We start from the raw sequence: 20474 nt of genomic DNA, 5'->3' as shown, positions 1-20474 counted from the left end.
ATCCATTCCATCTCCGATGTGGGACAACTGAAAATTCATGCAAATATGAAACTCATTGGAAGAGATGATTATAAACAAAATGTTTCCGAGAGAAATTGATGGTTTAATTTTCTAACCACAAACAATTGTTCACTTCTATGATTACATACATATATACATATACGTATGCATATTTTTGTGATAAAAACCATACAAGCAATCAACCAATATTAATGTGAATTATGAAATAAACAAAAAAAATTAAGCATAGTAAACCAAATTAATTAAGAATATTTCTTATTAAGCTTTAAAATTTGCAAAATATTTATATATCTATTTCGCAATATTTTAATGAAATGTCTTTTGCATAGAATATTTACAATTATTTTTATTAAAGGCTTCTACTTGGTATTATGATTACTGGAGTATAGTGCTAAAATAAAGAAATTATTTACACCATTATTTGTCCATATGTTAATTAAAAATTAATTCATATTGAAATAAGAAATACTCCAATAAAGAAATAAAGAAATTATTTACACCATTATTTGTCCATATATTAATTAATTAATTAATTCATATTGAAATAAGAAATAAGAAAATAAGTAAAGCTAAACTTTTATCAATATTTAATTAAATATTAACGTGAACTTGTATGGAATGAATATGACTCCCACAATGCTAATCCCATATCGGTCATGTATGAGAGAATTAATTAGACAAAATCTATATAAATATTGTAGCGGTTCATTGCAGCCAACATGCACACAACGGGTGCGGGTACCCGCAGCTGCGGGTTCGGGTATCCGATGCGGGTATTCGGGATACCCGTTTAGCCTTGCGGGTCGGGTTCGGGTAGGTAAAAATTGGATTTTTCGGGTTCGGGTACCCGCAAAATCGGGTGCAGATACCCGTTTCGACACCCCTAGTCATCTCCAACCATTTACACCATTCAAACTCATTTTTCCAGTTCTATCACATCAAACATTAATTCTACTATATTCATTTATACCAAACTCAAACCTAAAAGAATATTTCATATTCATTTACTTCTTTTACTTTTGAATCTTACCCACATATTTATTTAAATTACACACTAATCCCATAATAATTCATTAATAATTTATTATAAATTAAATATCATATTGTATAATTTATTTTCTTATACTATTAAATCTAAATATAATATTATATATAATATCACAAATTATAGAAAATAAATAATTAATAATAATAATTTATATAAAATAAAAGGAATGTTAATTGACTTTTTAACTAAACAATAGATGAAAGAATAATTAAACTTAAACTAAATACTACAAATACTTAACCTTGAATAAATACTTAAATATAAATCTAAAATTCAAATATATTTAAACAAATCACAAACTCAAAATTCTAAATTCGTGTTGTGTTAACATAGTTAATTAGTACTAGTACTTTACATAACCAAATATCAGTACAATTAACAATTAAATATCGTAATTTTTTACTAATTATTTAGTTGATCATAATTAAGAGCATCCACAGTAGGGTGGACATTTTGGCTGGACACTTTACGTCTTTTGTCTATAACCACTTTTTATTTGTCCACGGCCACAAAAAAAAGTTTCTGCAGCAATAGTGGACACTTTTTTTAGCCACATTTCACTTTATTTTATTTGTTGTATATTTTAATTCAATTACAATTAAAATTATCGGACTAAAAATAATTAGATAAAAACGGCTAATAAAACAAATTAAAAGTGAAAACTATATTTTAATCGGATTAAAGTAAAGGGACAATTACAATGAAAATTTGATCTAAGGAAAATCACACATGTTCTTCACGCTACGCCGCCTCCCCTACGTGCCTAGACCTCTTCAATCAAATCGACCTGGAGTTGGTCATGTGTTGTGCTCCTGCGTATATCAGCGAAACGTTGGATCAGATATTCATTACTACGTGGTACACCCATCTGTATCGGCGCGGAGGCAACGCCGTGACTTGTACTTGCACCATCTTCCGGTGCCCAACGTTCTGCAGCAAATCCTTCATCTTCTATTATCATATTGTGCAATATGATACATGCTAACATAATATTCGCGACACCATCTTCGTGCCAAACTCGTGTCGGGCAGCGTATAATGGCCATCGCGCTTGGAGCACACCAAAAAAAGCTCGATCAACATCTTTCCTAGCGGCCTCTTATTTTCGCGCAAAATATTGTCTCCTCGCTCCAGCCGGTTGGCGAAGTGTCTTGATGAATACAGGCCAACGAGGGTATATTCCATCTGTCAAATAGTATCCCCTGCGATACTGCGTGCCGTTTGCTATGAAACTGATCTTTGGACCCTCTCCCCGGCACTCATCATTGAAGATAGGCGACGTCTGCAGAACGTTGATGTCTTTGTTCGAAACCTGCAACACCGAAATACGCATGTCAGATCCGCAAACGGTAGTCAGTAACGGCTTCCAGGATCATCGAAGGATGTTTGCTTTTGAAACCAGTAGTGAACTGGCCTTTCCACGCCACCAGGCAGCTTTTTCCACTCCCAATGCATGCAATCAATGTCGCCCATCATCCCTGGGAAACTGTGCACCGCACCGTGCATATCTAGCAGTCTCTGGCACTCATCAGTGGGTTGGCTTTCGTAGGAACTCTGGAACAAAGACTTCCCGCATGCCCTTACAAAACTGCCGGAGCACCTCTAGACTAGTCGTCTCACTCATCTGTAGGTATTCGTCGAACATATCAACCGGTCCGGCATAGGCAAGCTGCCTTATTGCAGAGGTGCATTTCTGAAAAGTGGACAGTCTGATCCGGCCAGTGCAATCACTCCGGGGGTTGAAGCAACCGTACCGGTCCGCCAATATCGTCGCTATATGGGTGAAGAGCGGTCGCGACATTCTGAAACGCCGACGGAAAATCTCAGCTGGGTAACGGGGGTTAGCGCTAAAGTAGTCTGCCATAAGCCGCTCAGCCGCTCCGACATGGTCTCGTGGGATTGTCCGACGATGAATCTCACGAGGGATCGCCGCCGCCGCCGCCTCATCCTCCTCGTCGGCTTCTCTCTGCACCTCTTGAATCAAAGAATCCCATGCTTCATTCCACAAATTATCCATAAATAGCAATAGAAATCCACAAATTTTTAGAGATAGAAAAATTGAATAGAAAATGAAATGGGTGTGAAGATGTGTGTGGAGAGAAGATGAAAATGGGAGGAATATTTATAATAAAAACAATTAAAAATCCGAAATTAAAAAAAAAAATGTAAATCGGCGACCGCCGCGGCGGTTTTGCCGTGCAATAGATAGCCGCGGCCGCCGCTGCGTTTCTCTCTCCTCTTGCTCGTCCTCGGCGCATTCGGGGCGAAAGCCCTTCCGCCCCCAAAAATCATCCGCCTCCGGGGCGGCCTCTTCCACCACAGTAGATAAGCGCGGCTTAGCCGCGATCGGGGCGCCCGCCGCGGCGCCCCTACTGTGGATGCTCTAAATAGGAGTGTATAATTGAGGCCCACGACTATCTATGGTTCTTGTTTCCGCCATATCCTCTTCATCAAGCCACAGGTATGTTCCTTCCCCCAGTAAATACATAAATAAGAATGGGCTGATTTTAACTGGAAAATGGGCCTAATAAGTTTTAATCCGGAGCAGGCCCGGGTATGGGTGTTTTGACCCGAAAATCATGGATAACGGGTAGTTCAATTCAACACCCGCACCCGACTGGGGTATGGGGGGATTTTATTTTTCTGTTTTTTTTTTCATCAATTCTTATTTTCATTTCTCCGTTTCAAAAGAAATCTACATTCATTTCGCCACCACCCACGCGCCGCCGTCACAGTCGGCCAAGCTTCCGTCAGACTTCTGAAAGTGGCGGTAAGGCCTAGTTCTATTATTACCTAAATCTCTATCTTTTAATTGCGTATCAGTATGCTTTCATCAGCTGCATTTTGATTCATAAATCGTTGCTGAACTCGAAATTGGCAGAATCTCAAATTTTTTATCCCAATTTGAAATTTGACTACAACTCTCCCGTTTTTGTCTTGTTGTTTCTACTTGAATTACTACTATATTGTCATATTTTGAATGTCTGTTTCACTCTTCAAACTTGAAAAGGGGTCATCTAAAGCATCCTATGTTTAGTTGATTTTCATCGTGTGCTTACGATATCTTCTTTAAATAGAATTGGCCATTCACCTGTAACTCGTCGTGTTATTACTGTTACTGGGGAAAACCCTGGGCAGAAATATTTGAAGTTGCCAAAACCTCAAAGAAGCTTGAATCTTGTTTTCAAAATTTCCATTTTGTTTAAATTGGTTTAGGAATTTTGATTAGGAAGGCTGTTTATATTTAACCCTTCAATTTTTATACTTTCTGTGTTAGGTATTGTATATCATTGGATGCATTCTTGCAGATGAATGATTTTCTTCTGATATTATAGCAAACTGTCAGCACTCGCTCAGCATGTCATTTTCTCGGCTTTGTAGAGGAACACATCTTTTGTCTTCCTCTAAGGTCTCTATTTGTCAGGCTCCTTTCTTATCCAGGTAATTTAACGCGCCGAAATGTTGCTCAGGAAGTGCAGAGCTTGTTTTGCCTGGTGATTATGCAATAAAAAACTGTATACTTTATAAAATTTATAGTAGAATTAACTGGTCTGTCATCAAAATTTTCCAATCAAGGCACCTTGATGCTGTGGGCTCAAGATACAGTTCTTATATTGGAGAAAGTAATAGCATTGTCTATCGGACACCGTTTGGATTCAATCGTCAGTGTTTTGGGTCGAAGCATGGATACAATTTGAGAACTTACAGTGCAAAAAAGTCCATTCCCATTTATGTTGGCCGGCAATATTCTACTCAGGCTTCTACAGAGAGGAAATCGAATAAGATGCTTTTTTACCTGACCGGATTGGTCTTTGCTATGGTAGGATGTAGTTATGCTGCGGTTCCTCTATATAGGAGATTTTGTCAAGCTACAGGTTATGGGGGTACTGTTCAGCGTCGAGAGGTGGAGTTTTCTGATTTCATCAGTGGATCCACTTTTTTTTATACATTTCATTTGATTTAACTAATGTGAAATCTATTGGTGTTTTGCAGAGTGTCGAAGAAAAGATTGCGCGACATACGCAGGATGGCACTGTCACATCCAGGTTTGGATTTAATAGATTAAAGATATCAATCTTTATTATTGCTTTTTCAGGGGAAAAAACAAATTGTTGTATGGGTAAATCAAGATAGTTATTTTTCAACTTGTTTTTTTTAATGACCTCTTGTTTTTTGCTTACAGAGAGATTGTCGTGCAGTTCAATGCTGATGTGGCTGATGGAATGCCATGGAAGTTTATTCCAACACAGAGAGAGGTGCTTATTAATATTAATGTTTTTTATGTTGCGATGGTGATGAGTGTTTGCCAATTTCATGTCTGCGGGATATGTGCAAAACAATTTTCTCCAGATCTTGAATGTTTCTTACTCATTCATCAAAATTCTTCTCTTTCTAACTTACAGGTGAGGGTTAAACCAGGGGAGAGTGCCCTTGCATTTTATACTGCTGAAAATAAAAGTGCAACTCCGATAACTGGTGTATCCACCTATAATGTTACTCCAATGAAGGTACACGTGTAGTTTTGAATTGCAAGTTCTTCGGTTGCATCTCTTTTCCAGAGCTACTATGCTGGCAATTATAATCTTTACATTCTTACTTTTGCTTTTTCTTCCCCTGTAACTATTACTCTATTAGAGAATGTTTGGGTTTTTAATTATTTGATATACAGTACCATCCTTTAAAGCACAGACTCATTTAACATATGTTCTTGTGTTTTCACTTTCTTAAACATAATACTGTTTTTCACAGACTCATCTTATTACTTTAAATAATGCATTTTTTCTTCAAAGAGAGTAAGTTTGGTCTTGTAAGATTCCTCAACGTCAAATTCTGCAATTATCTCCGCTATAGTATTAGCCGAGGCTGTATTTCTGATTAATAAAGACGGCATATTGGTGGTATATTAGCTGAGACTTATGTTGAAGTTTGAGAGTGTACTCTGTCATATTACGATGGACTTGTCTTTTTGAGAAGAGAAGCTACAATTTCGTGAAATCTAATAATCTATTCATCCATTCCAATTTTTTCCTTTTCTCTTTATTCTTTTATGATCGAGATGTAGATCTTGTTCATGGATTAATGAATGTGCAAAAGCTCTGTATGACTCCGCCATTTTATAAGTCTCTTCTTTTTTGCTTATGGAATCGTCACTCCCTTTGTTGCCACCCACTGGTTCAAAACATAATTTGAAAGCCATATTTTCCGTAGTGCAGAAAACTTTAAGATATTTTGTGGTGAAGGAGCACATGTGTTTCAATATTTCGGCTGTTGGAAAATTAATGAGTAAGAGAAATCTCAAGTATTTGTTTGGACAAATATGGAATGTGCATAAAAATAAACTTAAGTGTCATCTGTGAAGAGAGTGATATGTTTTCAAAAATATATATCATCCCCATCGTGATGTCACATGAAATGATGCCACAGATGTGTATGTACTTAATATGTTTGGAAGATTGTCATAATACTTTACTGGTTCTATTGGTTTTTTATACGAATCTCACATCGGTTCCACATGAAAGTGTGGAGTGGCATATAAGTGGAAGTCAACCCATTAGGTTAGGGCTCCCTAACTTATAGGAGTATATGCTTATCAGTTTCTGTTCTTTTAGGTGCTAGGAAGGTTATCATTCATTACTCATTTCTTGGTTTTGTATTTTTTTTGCCAAAACTAATGTTAACACCTCATGAAACTTCCAGGCTGCAGTTTACTTCAATAAAATACAGTGTTTCTGCTTTGAAGAGCAACGGCTTCTTCCTGGGGAACAGATTGACATGCCCGTAAGTGGTGTCATATTCTATTCCTTTTGCCAGTTGTTTTCTGCAACCATACTAACATACATAACTATGAATCATGTAGGTGTTCTTTTACATAGACCCCGAGTTCGAAACGGATCCAAAGATGGATGGTATCAACAACTTAATTCTGTCCTACACATTTTTCAAGGTCTCCGAAGACAAGTAGTGCTGCTCAGTCGTTGCCGTTGTTGGGACCATAAGGTGATTGATTCTCTCTTTGGTTCTTCAAAAGAGCTGCTTCATTACTGTAGGTCAATAACACAGAAAGGAACCCTCATTATATCTATCGAAAGCTCTTGCATTGTTTTTAATTGAAGAAAAAAGAAAAGTCCATTGAAGGATATCTGAAGCACTTTCTTTTTCTTATTATGTAGACCAATTTCAGTTTCTGTCACTTGGTGAAATAAAGTGGGATCTGGTGGTCTGGCATGGATAAATTTTTGTATACAATTACCAATGTAAAGAATTTGATTAACTTTTTCGATGATATGATCACAGCGTCACATTCTGCCAATGTGATTTTATGGTGGGATCATGGATGTTAAATTCTTTTATTTTGTGAATTGGCATCATATCAACGATAATATTACTACCTCCATTCTTGAAAATTTGTCTCATTTTTTCATTTCCGTCCGTCTCCCAAAATTTTGTCCCATTTCACTTTTTACCTTGGTAGTGGACCTCATATTCTCACATTTTATTATAAAACTGTTATATAAAAGTAGATCCACAATCCACTAACTTTTTCAACTCACTTTCTATTACATTTCTTAAAACCTGTGCTGGGTTAAAGTGGAGAACAAATTTTAGGGGACGGAGATAGTAGTATTTTTATCTAGGTTAATTCTAAATAGTAAACGGCCCTCATAATCAGAGTGGCCGATTAAGGAAATGAAATTTATGCATTAAAATTTAAGTAATATTCATATCTATAAAGTGATTCAAAATTCTTTCAATAGAAATTGTAAATGAATCAAACAAATTTATTAAAAATAGTGGCGATTATTCCCCTCATTTTATGCAATAAGTCATGAAACTAGTCAATTCTTATTTTATTCTGTAGCTTTGATTCGACAATTTTCATTGCGAAAAGAAGCATATCCTAATCTAAAAATTTCCAAGAATGAAGCATTAAGCTAAATTAAAGCAGCTTTTAATCTAATCAAATTTCTTCAATCCCAATGCAAGAAAGTACAGTATAGTTGATCATCAGTTTTTCAACATCATGAAACGGATTTTAATGAAAACCGAATTCCATTTACAAACCCTAATGAAACCAATTTCCGATTTCAAATGAAACTAAATTACCGATGGATACTGCAAGTCGAAAACAGCGAGAAAGGGGTTACATTCGATAAAATGAGGATTTCACGAGAGTGAAGAAGAGTTTCATTGCCTCGTAGGATCGGCAGCAGCTCCACGGAAAGATTGAAGGAGTTTTCCGATGATGCTCATGGGCCAATACCATGATTGATTGACCCCCGACCCCACCTAAATCCGTCGCAGCCTCAGCCTAACATTTGCAGCCCAGCAAAGGTAAGGACTATAGAGATTCGGCCTATGATTACTTGGGAAGTTGCAAAAATATGAGTAAAATTTCATATAGGGAACAAATAAAGGTGATAGAAAACTAAAAATTTCACAATTTAAGATAACTAGGTTGGATGAACTACGCCAGCAAATGAACTGATCAAATCAACACAAATGTTAACATTTCATATTTTCCAAGTCTTGTGATACAAAATTTTCAACAAAAAGTAAAATAAAAGTAGTACTATAGGAAATAGTAAAAGCCCTATACTAGAGTTTGATATGAGTTTATTAGCCCTACTCAACAAACTACTTTCCGCTCATAAAATGTTTCCACAAGTAACCAAATGGTCACTCTATCTCTGGATGCAGCCACACTCACTCATGCCATAGTTGCGCAACGTCAAGGATGATACGATACACCACCATTTCCCCCCTCAAAATACTCCTGTGCAAGGATTACACATTGCCTTTTCAAATTAGACTCCAATATGTTTAATGGAGTAGTACTATATAGATTTATCCATTTAAAGGGAACATACCTGCAGAACTTGGATGGTTTCCAGATAAAGGGAAATATCATTCACACTTAATTGAACGATAAATGTGGCGCACAAAGAACAAAGAAGCACGGAAACCAACAGCTCCAAGCATTAGGAAGAAAGCATAGCAAATGCAGGCCATGTACCCAAAGAAAAATGAGGTCTGCATGAAGCCCGACATATCCGACCGTGCATAATAGTAATACAGGCAGTAGCCATAAATAAACAAGCCGGTAGATCCACCACATAGGAAGGACCTGGTTGGTAGGAAAGAAAATTCAGATTTAAGTGATAATTCAAGGCAAGTTCTTAAGAAAAGCACAATGCTCATAGCTATGGTGACATACCTCCACCACCATTCATGATCCTCAGCGGCAAGTTGGAAATATGTCAAGGCCACGGTGATAAATGCAGTGACAATCAGGAGGATGATAAAGACTATGAATAGAATACTGTAAATGGTGTAAATCCTGTGGCCCCAGACACTAGCAAATATGTAGTAAAGTTCGATATAGATGGCACTGAATGGCAGAAAACCAGCCATGGCCATCTGAGGCAAGGTTGCACGGTACCAAGGCAGAGGTGGAATTTCTCTGGGATATTTTGTAGTACGGACAGGAGCTTGAAACTCTGCCTTACTATTCTTTCCTGCAATCCCTCCCAAAACTAATAAAGGTGATGTCACAAGAGCCCATATCAAAAAGATCACCACGATGGTACCAAAAGGAAGAGCTGCAGTAGCATGGTAAGCAATGGCCACCGTGTTGAGGAAGCAAAACGTGAGAAACAATGGCCCGCAGAAAAGGGCTCCAGTCAATAACAAATTCCGTACCTGTTAAAAACAAAAAGTACTAAAAGATAAGATTATAAGAAGCATGTTGGAAAGCTACATGCAGTACACACAAGATAATTGTTTATGAGTCACGAGGCTGGTGTTGGAAATTTTGGCACAGCTTATCTTATCACTACTATTACCGACATGAAACCAAAGGAGAAAATAAAAATAAGTTAGACTCATTCAAAGTTCAGACTGAAGATAAAGGTTATGCATGAGCACTCAGCAATATATTCACATGTGACCAATGGTGAAATTGAATGCCAAAGTTAGCTCAGTCCTCATTTGAATTAAAGGGAAAATAAGTGCAGTAAACTCGTAAATATATTATAAAATAGTACTCCATAAAGATAGCAAGTGCAGTAATATCAGGTTTGTCACTTTGTTAATAAACAAGATTCTCCACAAGTGAAGTTAGATTAAGCATATCAACAGAAAACAGAGCTGAACACATAGAACGTCCATCTACATGGAATTAAATATGAAACTCAAGTAACGGTGCTTGGACTGAATTCACTAACCCAGTTTGTTCCCTCTAATTGGCAATAGAAGGAAGCTGCCGTATAGCCTGCAATGCCAGATGTAAGAGCATAGATGACCACAAGTGCAGTGAAAAGAGCTCCTCGGTTGTAGGGATAAAATACACCAACGAGAGCAAGTAAGAATATAAAGGTGGCCCTGGCAAAGAGAAAGTTCAATTCAGTTCACTGCTTTCAACTATTTAGTCAATAAAGCACAATTCCATGATCATGAAAATAACTTTAGAAAGCTGAAGATTGACATTCTTACAGGGTAAAAAGCTGTGTGCCACTTCCTAGACAAGCAGCAAACAATGACTTGTACTTCGGGAACCTAAAAACATCACCATGGATGTATTTCCACCCAGTTTCTTCTTGGTCATCTGCTGCCTCCTCATCATGGGCATATCTATTTTAGCAAAATAAGAAAAATATTAGTAGAGATCATACAGAACTCATCTGCTCCTGATCATGAAGAATATAAAAAAGGCCTTACTTAACAAAATCATTCTTGAGCACTCGCATCAAGATTGTAGCAAGAAATCCAGTCAGAAGGAGAACAGTCACACAAGAATTGATAATTGAAAACCAGTGGATCTCCAAATGTCGAGGTAGTGAAGACGATTTCGAGTACTTATCCATCCTCTTCTCAAAAGGTACATGAGTTTCCTTCCATTTGGCTGAGTACATGAACTCAACATCCACTTCTTTGTCTTCAGTAAGATCCACAAGAGCATTGGGGTCAGTGCGTGCATTGATCTCAATCACGCGATCCTTGTTATAAAATATTTCAAAGTGGAGATGCTTAAATAGATAATATTTGTACTCGCTAGGATCGCCACTGCCTTCCTTGTCGACCTTTCCCAGGAAACCCCAAATGGGCAAGTCATCATAGTACATCTGAAAATAGTAGTCCTTTGCCACTGCTCTTCGAAACTCAGCAACATCTTTCTTTGAAAGCTTCTTCTTACAAATGACTTCAGCCTCCCTGTCAACCAAAAAGTCAAGCTTGTACGGAGCACTGACCAACCGATCTCCATTCAACACTTCACCGAGAGCTTCACTTTTGTCTTTCAACTCACCTACACAGATCTTAGAATGAGCAAGAGAAACAACCAACCAGTAAAATAGGTAAAACATAAGAGTAATCAGAGTCTATACCGGTAGAGCAGAACGGGAGATCAAAGTAACGATACGTTTCACTGCCAACAAGAACACATAACAGAACATGAGCATTACAAGATGATGAAAAATAATGGTCTGCAACACTACAGTTCTTAGCTAACAAAATTCCTCCTCCAAATCACACAACAAACTAACTATTAATAGCAAAAAGCAAGAGAATGCATCACATAATCACAATCAGGAAGGCACATTGAGAGAATAACCCGTCAATATTGCTCAAGCAAAATCAAAGTCAAAACCCCACACCACACTCTTAACTCTGAAATTCCGTAAAACGCAAGGATCTGCAATCAGACCTGAATTCCACACACCGATTAGCTAAACCTAGTGCGAATAAATCCTGGATCGTCCACGACAACAATTATACGATAAAAATCCCGAAGCATTATACGATCGAGAACATATACCTGGGATTGTGAAATGGTCCGACTTTGTTGGCATAGAGCGGCACCGGATCTCCGACTTTGTATTTGTGATCGGAGCCATCGGACCAGACGGCGGGGAACGCAGCGCAGAGAAATAGGAAAACGAGGACGTGGCAGGCTCCTCCCCTCGCCATTTTAGGGTTTACACAAATTCAGTGAAGACCTAGAGAGAGTAATATAAACATGAGAGGTGAGGAGAGAAGAAGGGTCAGATCTCGATCTGAAGTAGGATGGATGAATCTTGAAGGAATTGGGGGAGAAGCTAGGCCACGCGCGGTGAGGGGCGCGTGGGGGTAATAACACGTTGACGTTTTAACAGAATTAGGCAGAGGCGATTATGACTATGCAACTTAGTTGCCGTTTTAATGGGGAAACTGCTCTCCTTTTTAGGTTCAATTGGATTTATTTTATTGCAATAAACACTTAATTTGGTAGCACTTAAGTTAACCTTGCAAATAACGTTTAATTTATTTATTAGTTTGGTAAGAATTTGGATCAATTACCTTTTGTACACATTTTAATTTTTTACATGAGGGAAGGAAAGTGAAAGAAAAATGGAGTACTACAAATCTTAATTTATTAGTTATGATTCCATTTTTTGATTCTTTGATTAAGTAATGAGATTAACTGTGACGGTGGAGGCGGCGGTGATGCAACGGAATCTAAGTTCGACTGTGGAGACTTGAACAATTTTCCCAAATGAGAAATCCAAAATTGGAAATTGGGAATGAAACTCAAAACACTTATTTGATGAATCATGTTTATCTAATACAAACAATTCTTTATTAAGTAACTGTATGTGGATTCTGCTGAGAACTTGAATATTTGTACTATAGCTTAATGCATCGATTCTAATGGGACCGATGATATAGAATCAGATAAATAAAAAACTAGGGTTTAGCACCATTACAAAAAAAAAAAAAGTTAAATATTCCTTATTTAATTACGGTAGATTGCTATAATTATGTTGGAGGAATTATCCATTGTGTACTGATGTTAATGCGGTAACTAAAAAATACTCCACTTATAATAAGTGAAATTTTGAAAATATATTTAGAACTATGATATACTACTAGTATATATAGAATTTGGATTTAGAACTACTGTATTTAAATTTTGGGACTGGGTTCTACATCAGTAATTATAACTTAATCGTTTGAATTTTATGTTCAAGTAGAGATATTTGAAAGCTTTTATTGTATAGGGTTTCTTCCAGTTTTATATTCGAATAAACGCATGTTTAGGAATTTTTTGTTTTTTTTTCCGATCTTCTGTCTATCTTTATGCACTGTATTAAAATGATTTCATAATTAAAAAAAATATTTAATTTTTTTGAAAATTATCCTTGATATCATCAGAACGTGAGAGCTACAATTCCCAACAATAGTACTTAATAAGTTTGATCAATGGTATAAAAAATGACCATGTCTTTAGAAATTTACAATTAAGTTCGATTTTATATTTGTATAGATATTTGGATTTATATAGATATTTGTAAATCAGCAGAGATGAAGTGGTGGACCATCGTATGCTTATTTTTTATTTTAAAAAATTTACTCCTAGTAACTTATTAAGAGAAGAAATTGAGAACATGATGAATGAAGACAAGCCCCCTAGGGCACGAGTCACGACATAGGTTGTCGACACCACAAGTCGGGTCAGAGGTGACGAGCGACTACATTATTGAAACGCGATGATGGTAATAAGATAGGAGTAGTTAATAAATATGATATTGGCGTGCATGTTGAACACCAAAGTTCAAATTTAATGATGCAAAGCCATTAAATTTTTAATAAACTCTACAATTCATTTTTAATACTAAGATGAGAAGAAGTAATTTTTGTCACATTAGTATTTGCTTATCCATTAATAAGATGTTTCTCGAACATTTAAATGTATAAGAAGCAAAAACAAGTATAATTCTTCTGCGTAGTAGACTGGTCGTGAATGACGTTCATAGAAGATGACGCAATCAGTTATTTGCAGAAGATAAGTATTTGATCACAGTCCAGAGGCTTTGGCTACCTATCGCGAGAGGTTGTAGTGTATGTATGCATGTTTTCTTACATTAGGAGATAAACGACACTAGTGTGATACGGTATTGAAGAATCAAACAGTTGAGATAAGTCTTTCTTGGCTATTTACTGAAAGACGATGTCTCAGTGATTTTTATTTCTATAATCATTGTTGACCTAACATTTAGCATACGATATTGACTATGCACTACTTTGATTTATCAGATGGTGCATGCTTTTCTTAATTCAAGAATCTTGATATTTTGGGTATCGGTGATCAATGTCTATCTGTGCAAGTATAGTTATTGCAATGAATCGTATGTTGGAATATTCTAATTTGATAATATCCTTAAGGTTTTTTTATTGATATCTTCAAGAGGTGTTCGAAAAAATACTTTATTATTCAAAAACTCAATTGGTTGTAATTTATACCACGAAAAATAAATAAGGGTTTCGAACTAGACAACTCTTAAATTAATTAATGGATATTTTTATATCTTAAACACGGAAAATAATAAATTAAAGAGGAAAACTTGGATTACTTGTAATTTGGAATTGATGGACAGTCAATATTATTTTACTGTAATGAATGAAAATAATACTTATATGGAGTAATTAGTTTTTCCTTTAAAAAAAATATAGTACTTCTTCCGTTTCCTAAAATAGAAATTCTTTTCATTTTGGTCTATTTCCTACAAAATAGAAAATTTATAGTATATTTTAGGAAATATTTTTCTCTATATAAGGTTAAATTTATTTTTCACTAGCACACTTTTTCTTTCTCTCTCTTACTTTACTACACCCTCCGTTCCCAAAGAATATGCATTTTGGGTTCGGCACGGGTTTTAAAGTAAAAATGGTAAAATAAGAGAGAGCTATAGAGAAAAAGTAATTATAGTATTATTAGTGGAGAATAGCTTGTGGGACGAACTAAAAAGGAAAGAGTGCATATTTTTATGAGACAGAGGGAGTAATTTTTTTTGTTATTGTATTTAGAAGTTTCTATATTTAGAAAATGGAAGGAGTATATTTTTAGAGTAGTTCAATTCTCTATGTCGTGTAATTAGGTTTAATCATTTAATACTCCTTCTGTTCCCTGAAAATAAAAACTCTTTTCTTTTTTTGGTGCATCGCCTAAAAATAGAAAATCTCTATTTTAGGAAATTTCCTCTAATGAGATGAGACTCATTTCCACTTACTCCCTCTATCTATAAAAAATAGTTTCATTTGTGAATGACATGAGTTTATTGAGAAATTTGGTAAAGTAAGAGAGATGCAAAAATAAAGTAGGTAAAATAAGAGATGTGTGGAGAAAAAATAGGTAAAGTATGTGAGAGCGGAGAAAACGTGGGTAAAGTATGAAAGAGAGAGTTTTCATTTATAGAAATGAGATTATTTTTTGTGGATATCTCAAAATTGTAAAATAAGACTATTTTTTATGGATGATGAAGTGTAATATAATAAGATGATTTTGTATGTCATGTAGGCATAATTCATCGTCAAATATTAAAGTGATACTAGTAGAATTTGTCACAACAATACTGAATAGTGATAAAATCATAACATGAATGAAATATTTATATCAATTGTATCAATTTGCTTATTTTTATGTTAATTGTCAATTATAAAACTTTTTCTATGAATAATGTATCTAGACTAGGTTTGATACTAAGACCCTGAAAATATCATTTTGATGAAACCATGACTTTGTGTAGGATTTCAATACACAAAATTATGTTTATATATTCATGATACGTTTATGTAAAGTGAAACTTAAGTATTTAAAAAATTAGAAAAATTATACTTTAAAATGCAACCTTGTGTGTTTCACCTCTATTTGATCTTTTGCCGTAAAATAAAATACTTCATCTATTCATCAACATCAACAATTCATTTTTATTATTTTAGAATGTTAGTAATTTAAAGTGTTATTTATTTATTTCTAATAATCTGAGATGACATCACATTTTATTAAATTATTATTAATTAATATATAAAATAAGATTTATATTTACTATTTTTCCCCTTTTTTCATTTTTTAAACTAAATATTTTATTTTACGAAAATGTAAATTTCTATACATATATATATTGCTTTGGCGGTCCAACGACAAAGTATATACATTTATATTTCAAAAGCCCCAAACTGACGTATTAGGGTTCTCCTCTTTTTACATCGGAATTTTTCCTTTCATTCAAGATCAGGAAAAGGATTCCAATCATTTGAAACTACAAATTTTCAGTCGGTTTGTGATTCATTGCTCCCCCCAATCGTATGTTTATGTCAATTCTGAGCACTAATTGTCTATTTATTTTATTTTGAGATTATTTTTGAGCTGACTTGAGAAGCAAATTGAAATATACTAGGTTTTAAATACTATATTTTCTGGTTAGGCGCAATCGTGATGGAACTTGGGTGTGCTGAATTCTAAGAGTTTCGGATTTCATGTATTCTTCGATTGCTGTTGGTGTTATTGCGTTGTATTACAGGGTCTTTATTTGAGGATTTTTTGGGAATGCGAATTTAAAGTTCGGGGAGATGGTTTGGATGGGAGAGTTGTGTAATAAGTTAAATGAGTATCTGTTAATTGATGGAGTGAACTTTGACTGATTTTTGATGTTATATGTGTCTTTGAAGTTGTTGGAAGAAATCTTCATGTTAGTAAGAATATATAATATTTGTTTGAGGAGAATGTTGTTCAAGCTCTCTAAAGAAAACAATGCCTCAGAACAGGAAACTCAAAGTTGTATGTTTAAAATTTAGAACAAACATCCTCTAACATTGTATTGGTTTATTATATAGTACGTATGATATTTTGCGGACAAGCTTTGTTAGGATTTTTTGCAAGTATGTAAACCAGATGTTTTTCTTCTTGTTTGTCAGTTTTGATTTCTTTTCCTTGTGTCTATGTGAGTTTGGTTATGGTGATATTTATTTGTTATTGATGCTCTTCATTGTAATTTATTGACATGATCTTTTACTCAATTCCATTGTAGGACTGGGCTATTCACAATGTCTGAGATAAAGTCATCTGGGAGACCATTTGACCAATTATTGGAGAAAGTATTGTGCATGAACATACTTTCTTCCGATTATTTTCGAGACCTGTTGAAACTGAAAACTTATCATGAAGTCATTGATGAGATTTACGTAACTGTTACACACGTGGAGCCATGGATGACTGGCAACTGCCGAGGGCCTTCTACTGCATTCTGCCTTCTCTATAAATTCTTCCTCATGAAGCTCACTGTCAAACAAATGCACGGATTATTGACTCACCCAGATTCTCCTTATATTAGAGCAGTAAGAAAAATATTTCCTTGTAGATAGGACAAACAAGTCTTTCCTATTTGCTGTTATGAATTGCTTACTAAATTTTGGTTTAGAATAGTAAGTGCTTGTTTGTGAATTCTTTTTCAGATAGGATTTCTCTATTTAAGGTATGTAGCAGATCCAAAGACTTTATGGGGTTGGTGTGAACCATACGTTAAAGATGATGAGGTATGACAAATATGCCTTTTCCGCTTAATCCTCTACATTGTTTTGGTTGTTACTGGTTTCTTGAAGTTGTTATTATGTAGTTTGAAATGTATATAATGTATTATACTTTCAATGAACATGCAGAACAGATGCTCTATGTAATACTAAGTCGAGCCAGTTAACTAGCTTAGATGTCTGCATAGTATTTGCTATATCTTAAAATATAGTATTAGTCAATCTGGGATGCTGATATTTTTTTAATCTTTACTGCAATATTAGTCAAAACATCCCAATTTCTACTGTTAACACATTGTCATTATTTAGCCAAACATTGCTATCACAAATTCACAATCCTTTTCCCCAAACACTGGAAAAATTAATGTATACTTTCTATAACATTTTTTAGTAGTCATGCTATCTCTCACTGTCTTTAAGGGAATCTATGATTGTTCTACATGGGATATGTGTGGATTACCTCTTGCCTATATTATTTGGGAATTTCCTGTTGTGTATTTGATGCATGATGGCCAGGATGGAACAATTTTACAAAATTATTCAATGCGGCGAGCCTTGGGTGGCTGTGGGGATATAACTTTCCAAATCCCTAAACCCTCTAAGCCTTCAATCATATCAAATCTTTTTTTCCTACAGTTAATGTTCAAATATGACTACATATTCTCCCTTCAAATAGATCACTCTTCAAATTGCCAAAAATAATACTCCCTCGGTCCCAACTAAGCTGAGTCATATCCCTTTTTGGAATGTCCCAACTAAGTGTGAGTCATTTTCTTTTTTTGACAAAAAACAAAACATTCAATCAATCTTACTTTATTTCATCACCTACTTTACTCTCTCTTTATCTGTCCTACTCTATTCCTCTCTCCTACTTTTCAACACAATATCTTAATCTCCCACTCACCTCCAAAGATAATGAACGTTCCAGCTCTTCTCCTCTTCTCAATTAATTATTCCAACTTTGATTCATATTCTTCATGAATATAGCAGGAAAAGTAGAACACATATCTGTTAGTGCACCCCGTCGCCATGCGCCCCAGGGCCCAGATTTTTACCTAACAGCTCGCTGCGCCCTGCGCGCCTAACAACACTGGGTGGGAATGAAAATAATAATTGGAAAAGGTTTTGTTATATTTTATGATAAGGAATTGATGTTTTACTATCCCGATGTTTATGTTCTCTTTCCACTTAGTATCTCATTCAGGATTTCTTAACCTGAAACATTTCTTTAACAAATTCCCAAGTTCTATAGTGGGTTTTGTTAGAGAAGATGCAATGGTTGCTGGAAAATGTACCGAGGGAACAAAAAATATCTTGATATAAACTGACTTGAAGAACAAAGAAGCAGAACAAGAATGGGATAATCATCAAAAGTGCCCATACGGTAACACTACCGTCCTAAATTGTTTTCCTGGACAGTTTGTTTTTCTATTTAGGAGCTATTTGTAATAACTAACAGACTGCTAGCCGACTCTAACTTCAAAGATAACATTTAGACTCCTTAAAACAATAAACAACTAAAGATCATATTCTAGATTGTTGATTATCTGCAGGGATCAGGGAATGATATCTATCAAGGGAATGGACGATCTCTATCAGGCTTCTTAGGAATTTTCTTTTTTTCTCAGTACTATGCATTGTTAATTTTATTTTTTCACCAAAACTTTTATCCATTGAATGTCACTATATTTTATGTTCACCTCTTAATTCCAGGAATTCTCTCCTGGTTGTAATGGCCGTATGACGACAATGGGTGCATATGTGAGGGATTTGCTTCTTGGTCAGGTTGTGCATTGTCTTTTCCTTTTTAAATCAGACTTTTTAGATTATTTCTTTTTTACCATACTACCATCAGCATCTTTGTCCTTGTGTTCTGATTTTTTTTTTCTGCATGCAGTACTACTTCGATACACTTCTTCCTCGTATTCCTGTCCTGGTGTTACGCACTATTGTTGCCAATCTTGAAAATATGAAGTTGCCATCTAAACACTGTGGAGTTACTGGTGAGACCACTCGTGGAAGTGAAGAGACTGCAAGAAGACCACCTTCTGTCAAGGCTGCTCTTTCTGTCTCTTTCGGTCAACGTGCCCCTCATCGGACATTAACTAGAGATTCATCTCCAGTTCGGCGTACTGTTAATCATTCTTATGATCGTGGTAATGAATCAAGACGATCTCCCCATCATTCTGGAAGCCAAAATGGTGATTTATCTGATCGGGATTATCCTGGAAGAGAGAGAGACAGGGGCAAGGACGGCAACAGTGATCAAGAAAGAACCAGGGATCGCTATAGAGACAGGGACGATGAAAGGAGAAGAGAGCTGGACAAAGGTAAAGATAGAAAGTACGATGATTATGACAGAAGGTCCCGAGACTCCTATAGAAGGAGTTATGATAGGAGGGGCCGTGAAGACTACAGGAGAGAAGGTAGTTATGATAGGAAGGGCCGTGAAGACCACAGGAGAGAAGGTAGTTCTCGCCATAGCCGAAGCAGGAGCAGGAGCCGGAGTCGAAGTCAGAGCACCCATGATTATGGTAAGCATAGTGTAAGTAGTCACAATCCATTTAGCCATGAAACTAAGGAGAAGAGATTGGCATCGAGTAATCTGGCCGAGCTTAAAGATCTGTACGGTGTATCGAGCAATCAAAAGGATGGCGTGGCTGAGACCTCAGAGGGTCGCCCTTACAGGCCCGGTGGTACTGAGGAGGTGATCAGACTAGGTGGTTCTTCATGGAGGTAAACTTGCAAGCATCAACTCTCTCCCGTGAAGGAAATCACTTTCGATTTGATATTCATGGTTATGTTATTCACTGTATAAGCCGACGAGTGGCTGACTGAATCATCACCGGAAGCATGGCGGACACATGGTTGTAATTTATGGCGTAGTAGATAGCATCGGTGCATCAACGGATGTCGATTTATGCATGCATAATCAAGCACTGTGTAATGTATTTGTAGCATAATTAGAAAATGAAAAGGGGATGTGAACTACTCTGTTCTTGGTTATTGGCTAATGGTTAGTCTTTGGATATGATACAGTCATTCTTTCCACTACAAACAGCATA

At 35.9% G+C, this 20474-nt stretch overlaps 4 protein-coding genes across 11 annotated transcripts; 2 read left to right on the top strand and 2 right to left on the bottom strand.

Annotated features, from left to right (window-relative positions):
* Positions 1-1832: 1832 nt before the first annotated feature.
* LOC125187121 lies at positions 1833-3085 on the bottom strand. The gene is made up of 4 exons (XM_048083655.1): positions 2669-3085; positions 2479-2622; positions 2239-2380; positions 1833-2020 (listed from the first exon to the last, which is right to left on the bottom strand). Exons 1-4 carry the CDS (start codon positions 3083-3085, stop codon positions 1833-1835), a joined length of 891 nt encoding a protein of 296 aa, XP_047939612.1.
* Positions 3086-3739: 654 nt separating this feature from the next.
* LOC125213894 (cytochrome c oxidase assembly protein COX11, mitochondrial) lies at positions 3740-7378 on the top strand. Of its 2 annotated transcripts, XM_048114802.1 has the most exons (9): positions 3740-3838; positions 4377-4509; positions 4645-4972; positions 5062-5114; positions 5252-5324; positions 5472-5576; positions 6766-6846; positions 6926-7065; positions 7239-7378. In XM_048114802.1, the coding sequence occupies exons 2-8, from the start codon at positions 4427-4429 to the stop codon at positions 7028-7030; spliced, it is 828 nt and encodes a 275-aa protein (XP_047970759.1). In that variant the 5' UTR covers positions 3740-3838; positions 4377-4426; the 3' UTR covers positions 7031-7065; positions 7239-7378. The 2 variants fall into 2 exon arrangements, with proteins under 2 accessions (XP_047970759.1, XP_047970676.1); XM_048114719.1 differs by having other exon boundaries at positions 6926-7378.
* A 1168-nt stretch (positions 7379-8546) lies between these two features.
* Positions 8547-12164, bottom strand: LOC125213817 (transmembrane 9 superfamily member 3-like). The gene is made up of 8 exons (XM_048114598.1): positions 11882-12164; positions 11451-11491; positions 10786-11371; positions 10561-10698; positions 10293-10449; positions 9284-9768; positions 8937-9193; positions 8547-8842 (listed from the first exon to the last, which is right to left on the bottom strand). Exons 1-7 carry the CDS (start codon positions 12031-12033, stop codon positions 8974-8976), a joined length of 1779 nt encoding a protein of 592 aa, XP_047970555.1. The 5' UTR covers positions 12034-12164; the 3' UTR covers positions 8547-8842; positions 8937-8973.
* A 3879-nt stretch (positions 12165-16043) lies between these two features.
* On the top strand, positions 16044-20440 carry LOC125223554 (pre-mRNA splicing factor SR-like 1). Of its 7 annotated transcripts, none has more exons than XM_048126762.1 (6): positions 16044-16159; positions 16911-17217; positions 17335-17415; positions 19123-19194; positions 19307-20145; positions 20229-20440. In XM_048126762.1, the coding sequence occupies exons 2-6, from the start codon at positions 16927-16929 to the stop codon at positions 20245-20247; spliced, it is 1302 nt and encodes a 433-aa protein (XP_047982719.1). In that variant the 5' UTR covers positions 16044-16159; positions 16911-16926; the 3' UTR covers positions 20248-20440. The 7 variants fall into 7 exon arrangements, 5 of the variants coding, with proteins under 5 accessions (XP_047982719.1, XP_047982714.1, XP_047982726.1 ...); XM_048126757.1 differs by having other exon boundaries at positions 16044-16186; XR_007176745.1 differs by lacking the exons at positions 19307-20145; positions 20229-20440 and adding an exon at positions 18654-18793 and having other exon boundaries at positions 16044-16186.
* The last annotated feature ends 34 nt before the right edge of the window (positions 20441-20474 follow it).

The sequence above is a fragment of the Salvia hispanica genome, chromosome 1 (assembly GCF_023119035.1).
Source record: "Salvia hispanica cultivar TCC Black 2014 chromosome 1, UniMelb_Shisp_WGS_1.0, whole genome shotgun sequence".
Lineage (NCBI taxonomy): Eukaryota > Viridiplantae > Streptophyta > Magnoliopsida > Lamiales > Lamiaceae > Salvia > Salvia hispanica.
Note: the sequence above shows the minus strand (reverse complement) of the source record. Positions and strands in the feature narration are given on the sequence as shown.

Bases quoted from the DNA above. Each gene is read 5' to 3' on its own strand.
- LOC125187121 (XM_048083655.1), bottom strand. From the start codon at position 3,085: ATGGATAATTTGTGGAATGAAGCATGGGATTCTTTGATTCAAGAGGTG. The intron at 2,623-2,668 runs GTGCTCCGGCAG...TCTTTGTTCCAG, and splicing joins GTGAGACGACTAGTCTAGAG to AGTTCCTACGAAAGCCAACC. The intron at 2,381-2,478 runs GTTCACTACTGG...TCGGTGTTGCAG, and splicing joins CTGGTGGCGTGGAAAGGCCA to GTTTCGAACAAAGACATCAA.
- LOC125223554 (XM_048126762.1), top strand. From the start codon at position 16,927: ATGTCTGAGATAAAGTCATCTGGGAGACCATTTGACCAATTATTGGAG. The intron at 17,218-17,334 runs GTAAGAAAAATA...ATTCTTTTTCAG, and splicing joins ATTCTCCTTATATTAGAGCA to ATAGGATTTCTCTATTTAAG. The intron at 19,195-19,306 runs GTTGTGCATTGT...TTCTGCATGCAG, and splicing joins GGGATTTGCTTCTTGGTCAG to TACTACTTCGATACACTTCT.
- LOC125213817 (XM_048114598.1), bottom strand. From the start codon at position 12,033: ATGGCGAGGGGAGGAGCCTGCCACGTCCTCGTTTTCCTATTTCTCTGC. The intron at 11,372-11,450 runs GTATAGACTCTG...AGATCTGTGTAG, and splicing joins TCTCCCGTTCTGCTCTACCG to GTGAGTTGAAAGACAAAAGT. The intron at 9,194-9,283 runs GTATGTCACCAT...CCTACCAACCAG, and splicing joins GATCATGAATGGTGGTGGAG to GTCCTTCCTATGTGGTGGAT.
- LOC125213894 (XM_048114802.1), top strand. From the start codon at position 4,427: ATGTCATTTTCTCGGCTTTGTAGAGGAACACATCTTTTGTCTTCCTCT. The intron at 4,510-4,644 runs GTAATTTAACGC...TTTCCAATCAAG, and splicing joins CAGGCTCCTTTCTTATCCAG to GCACCTTGATGCTGTGGGCT. The intron at 5,115-5,251 runs GTTTGGATTTAA...TTTTGCTTACAG, and splicing joins GATGGCACTGTCACATCCAG to AGAGATTGTCGTGCAGTTCA.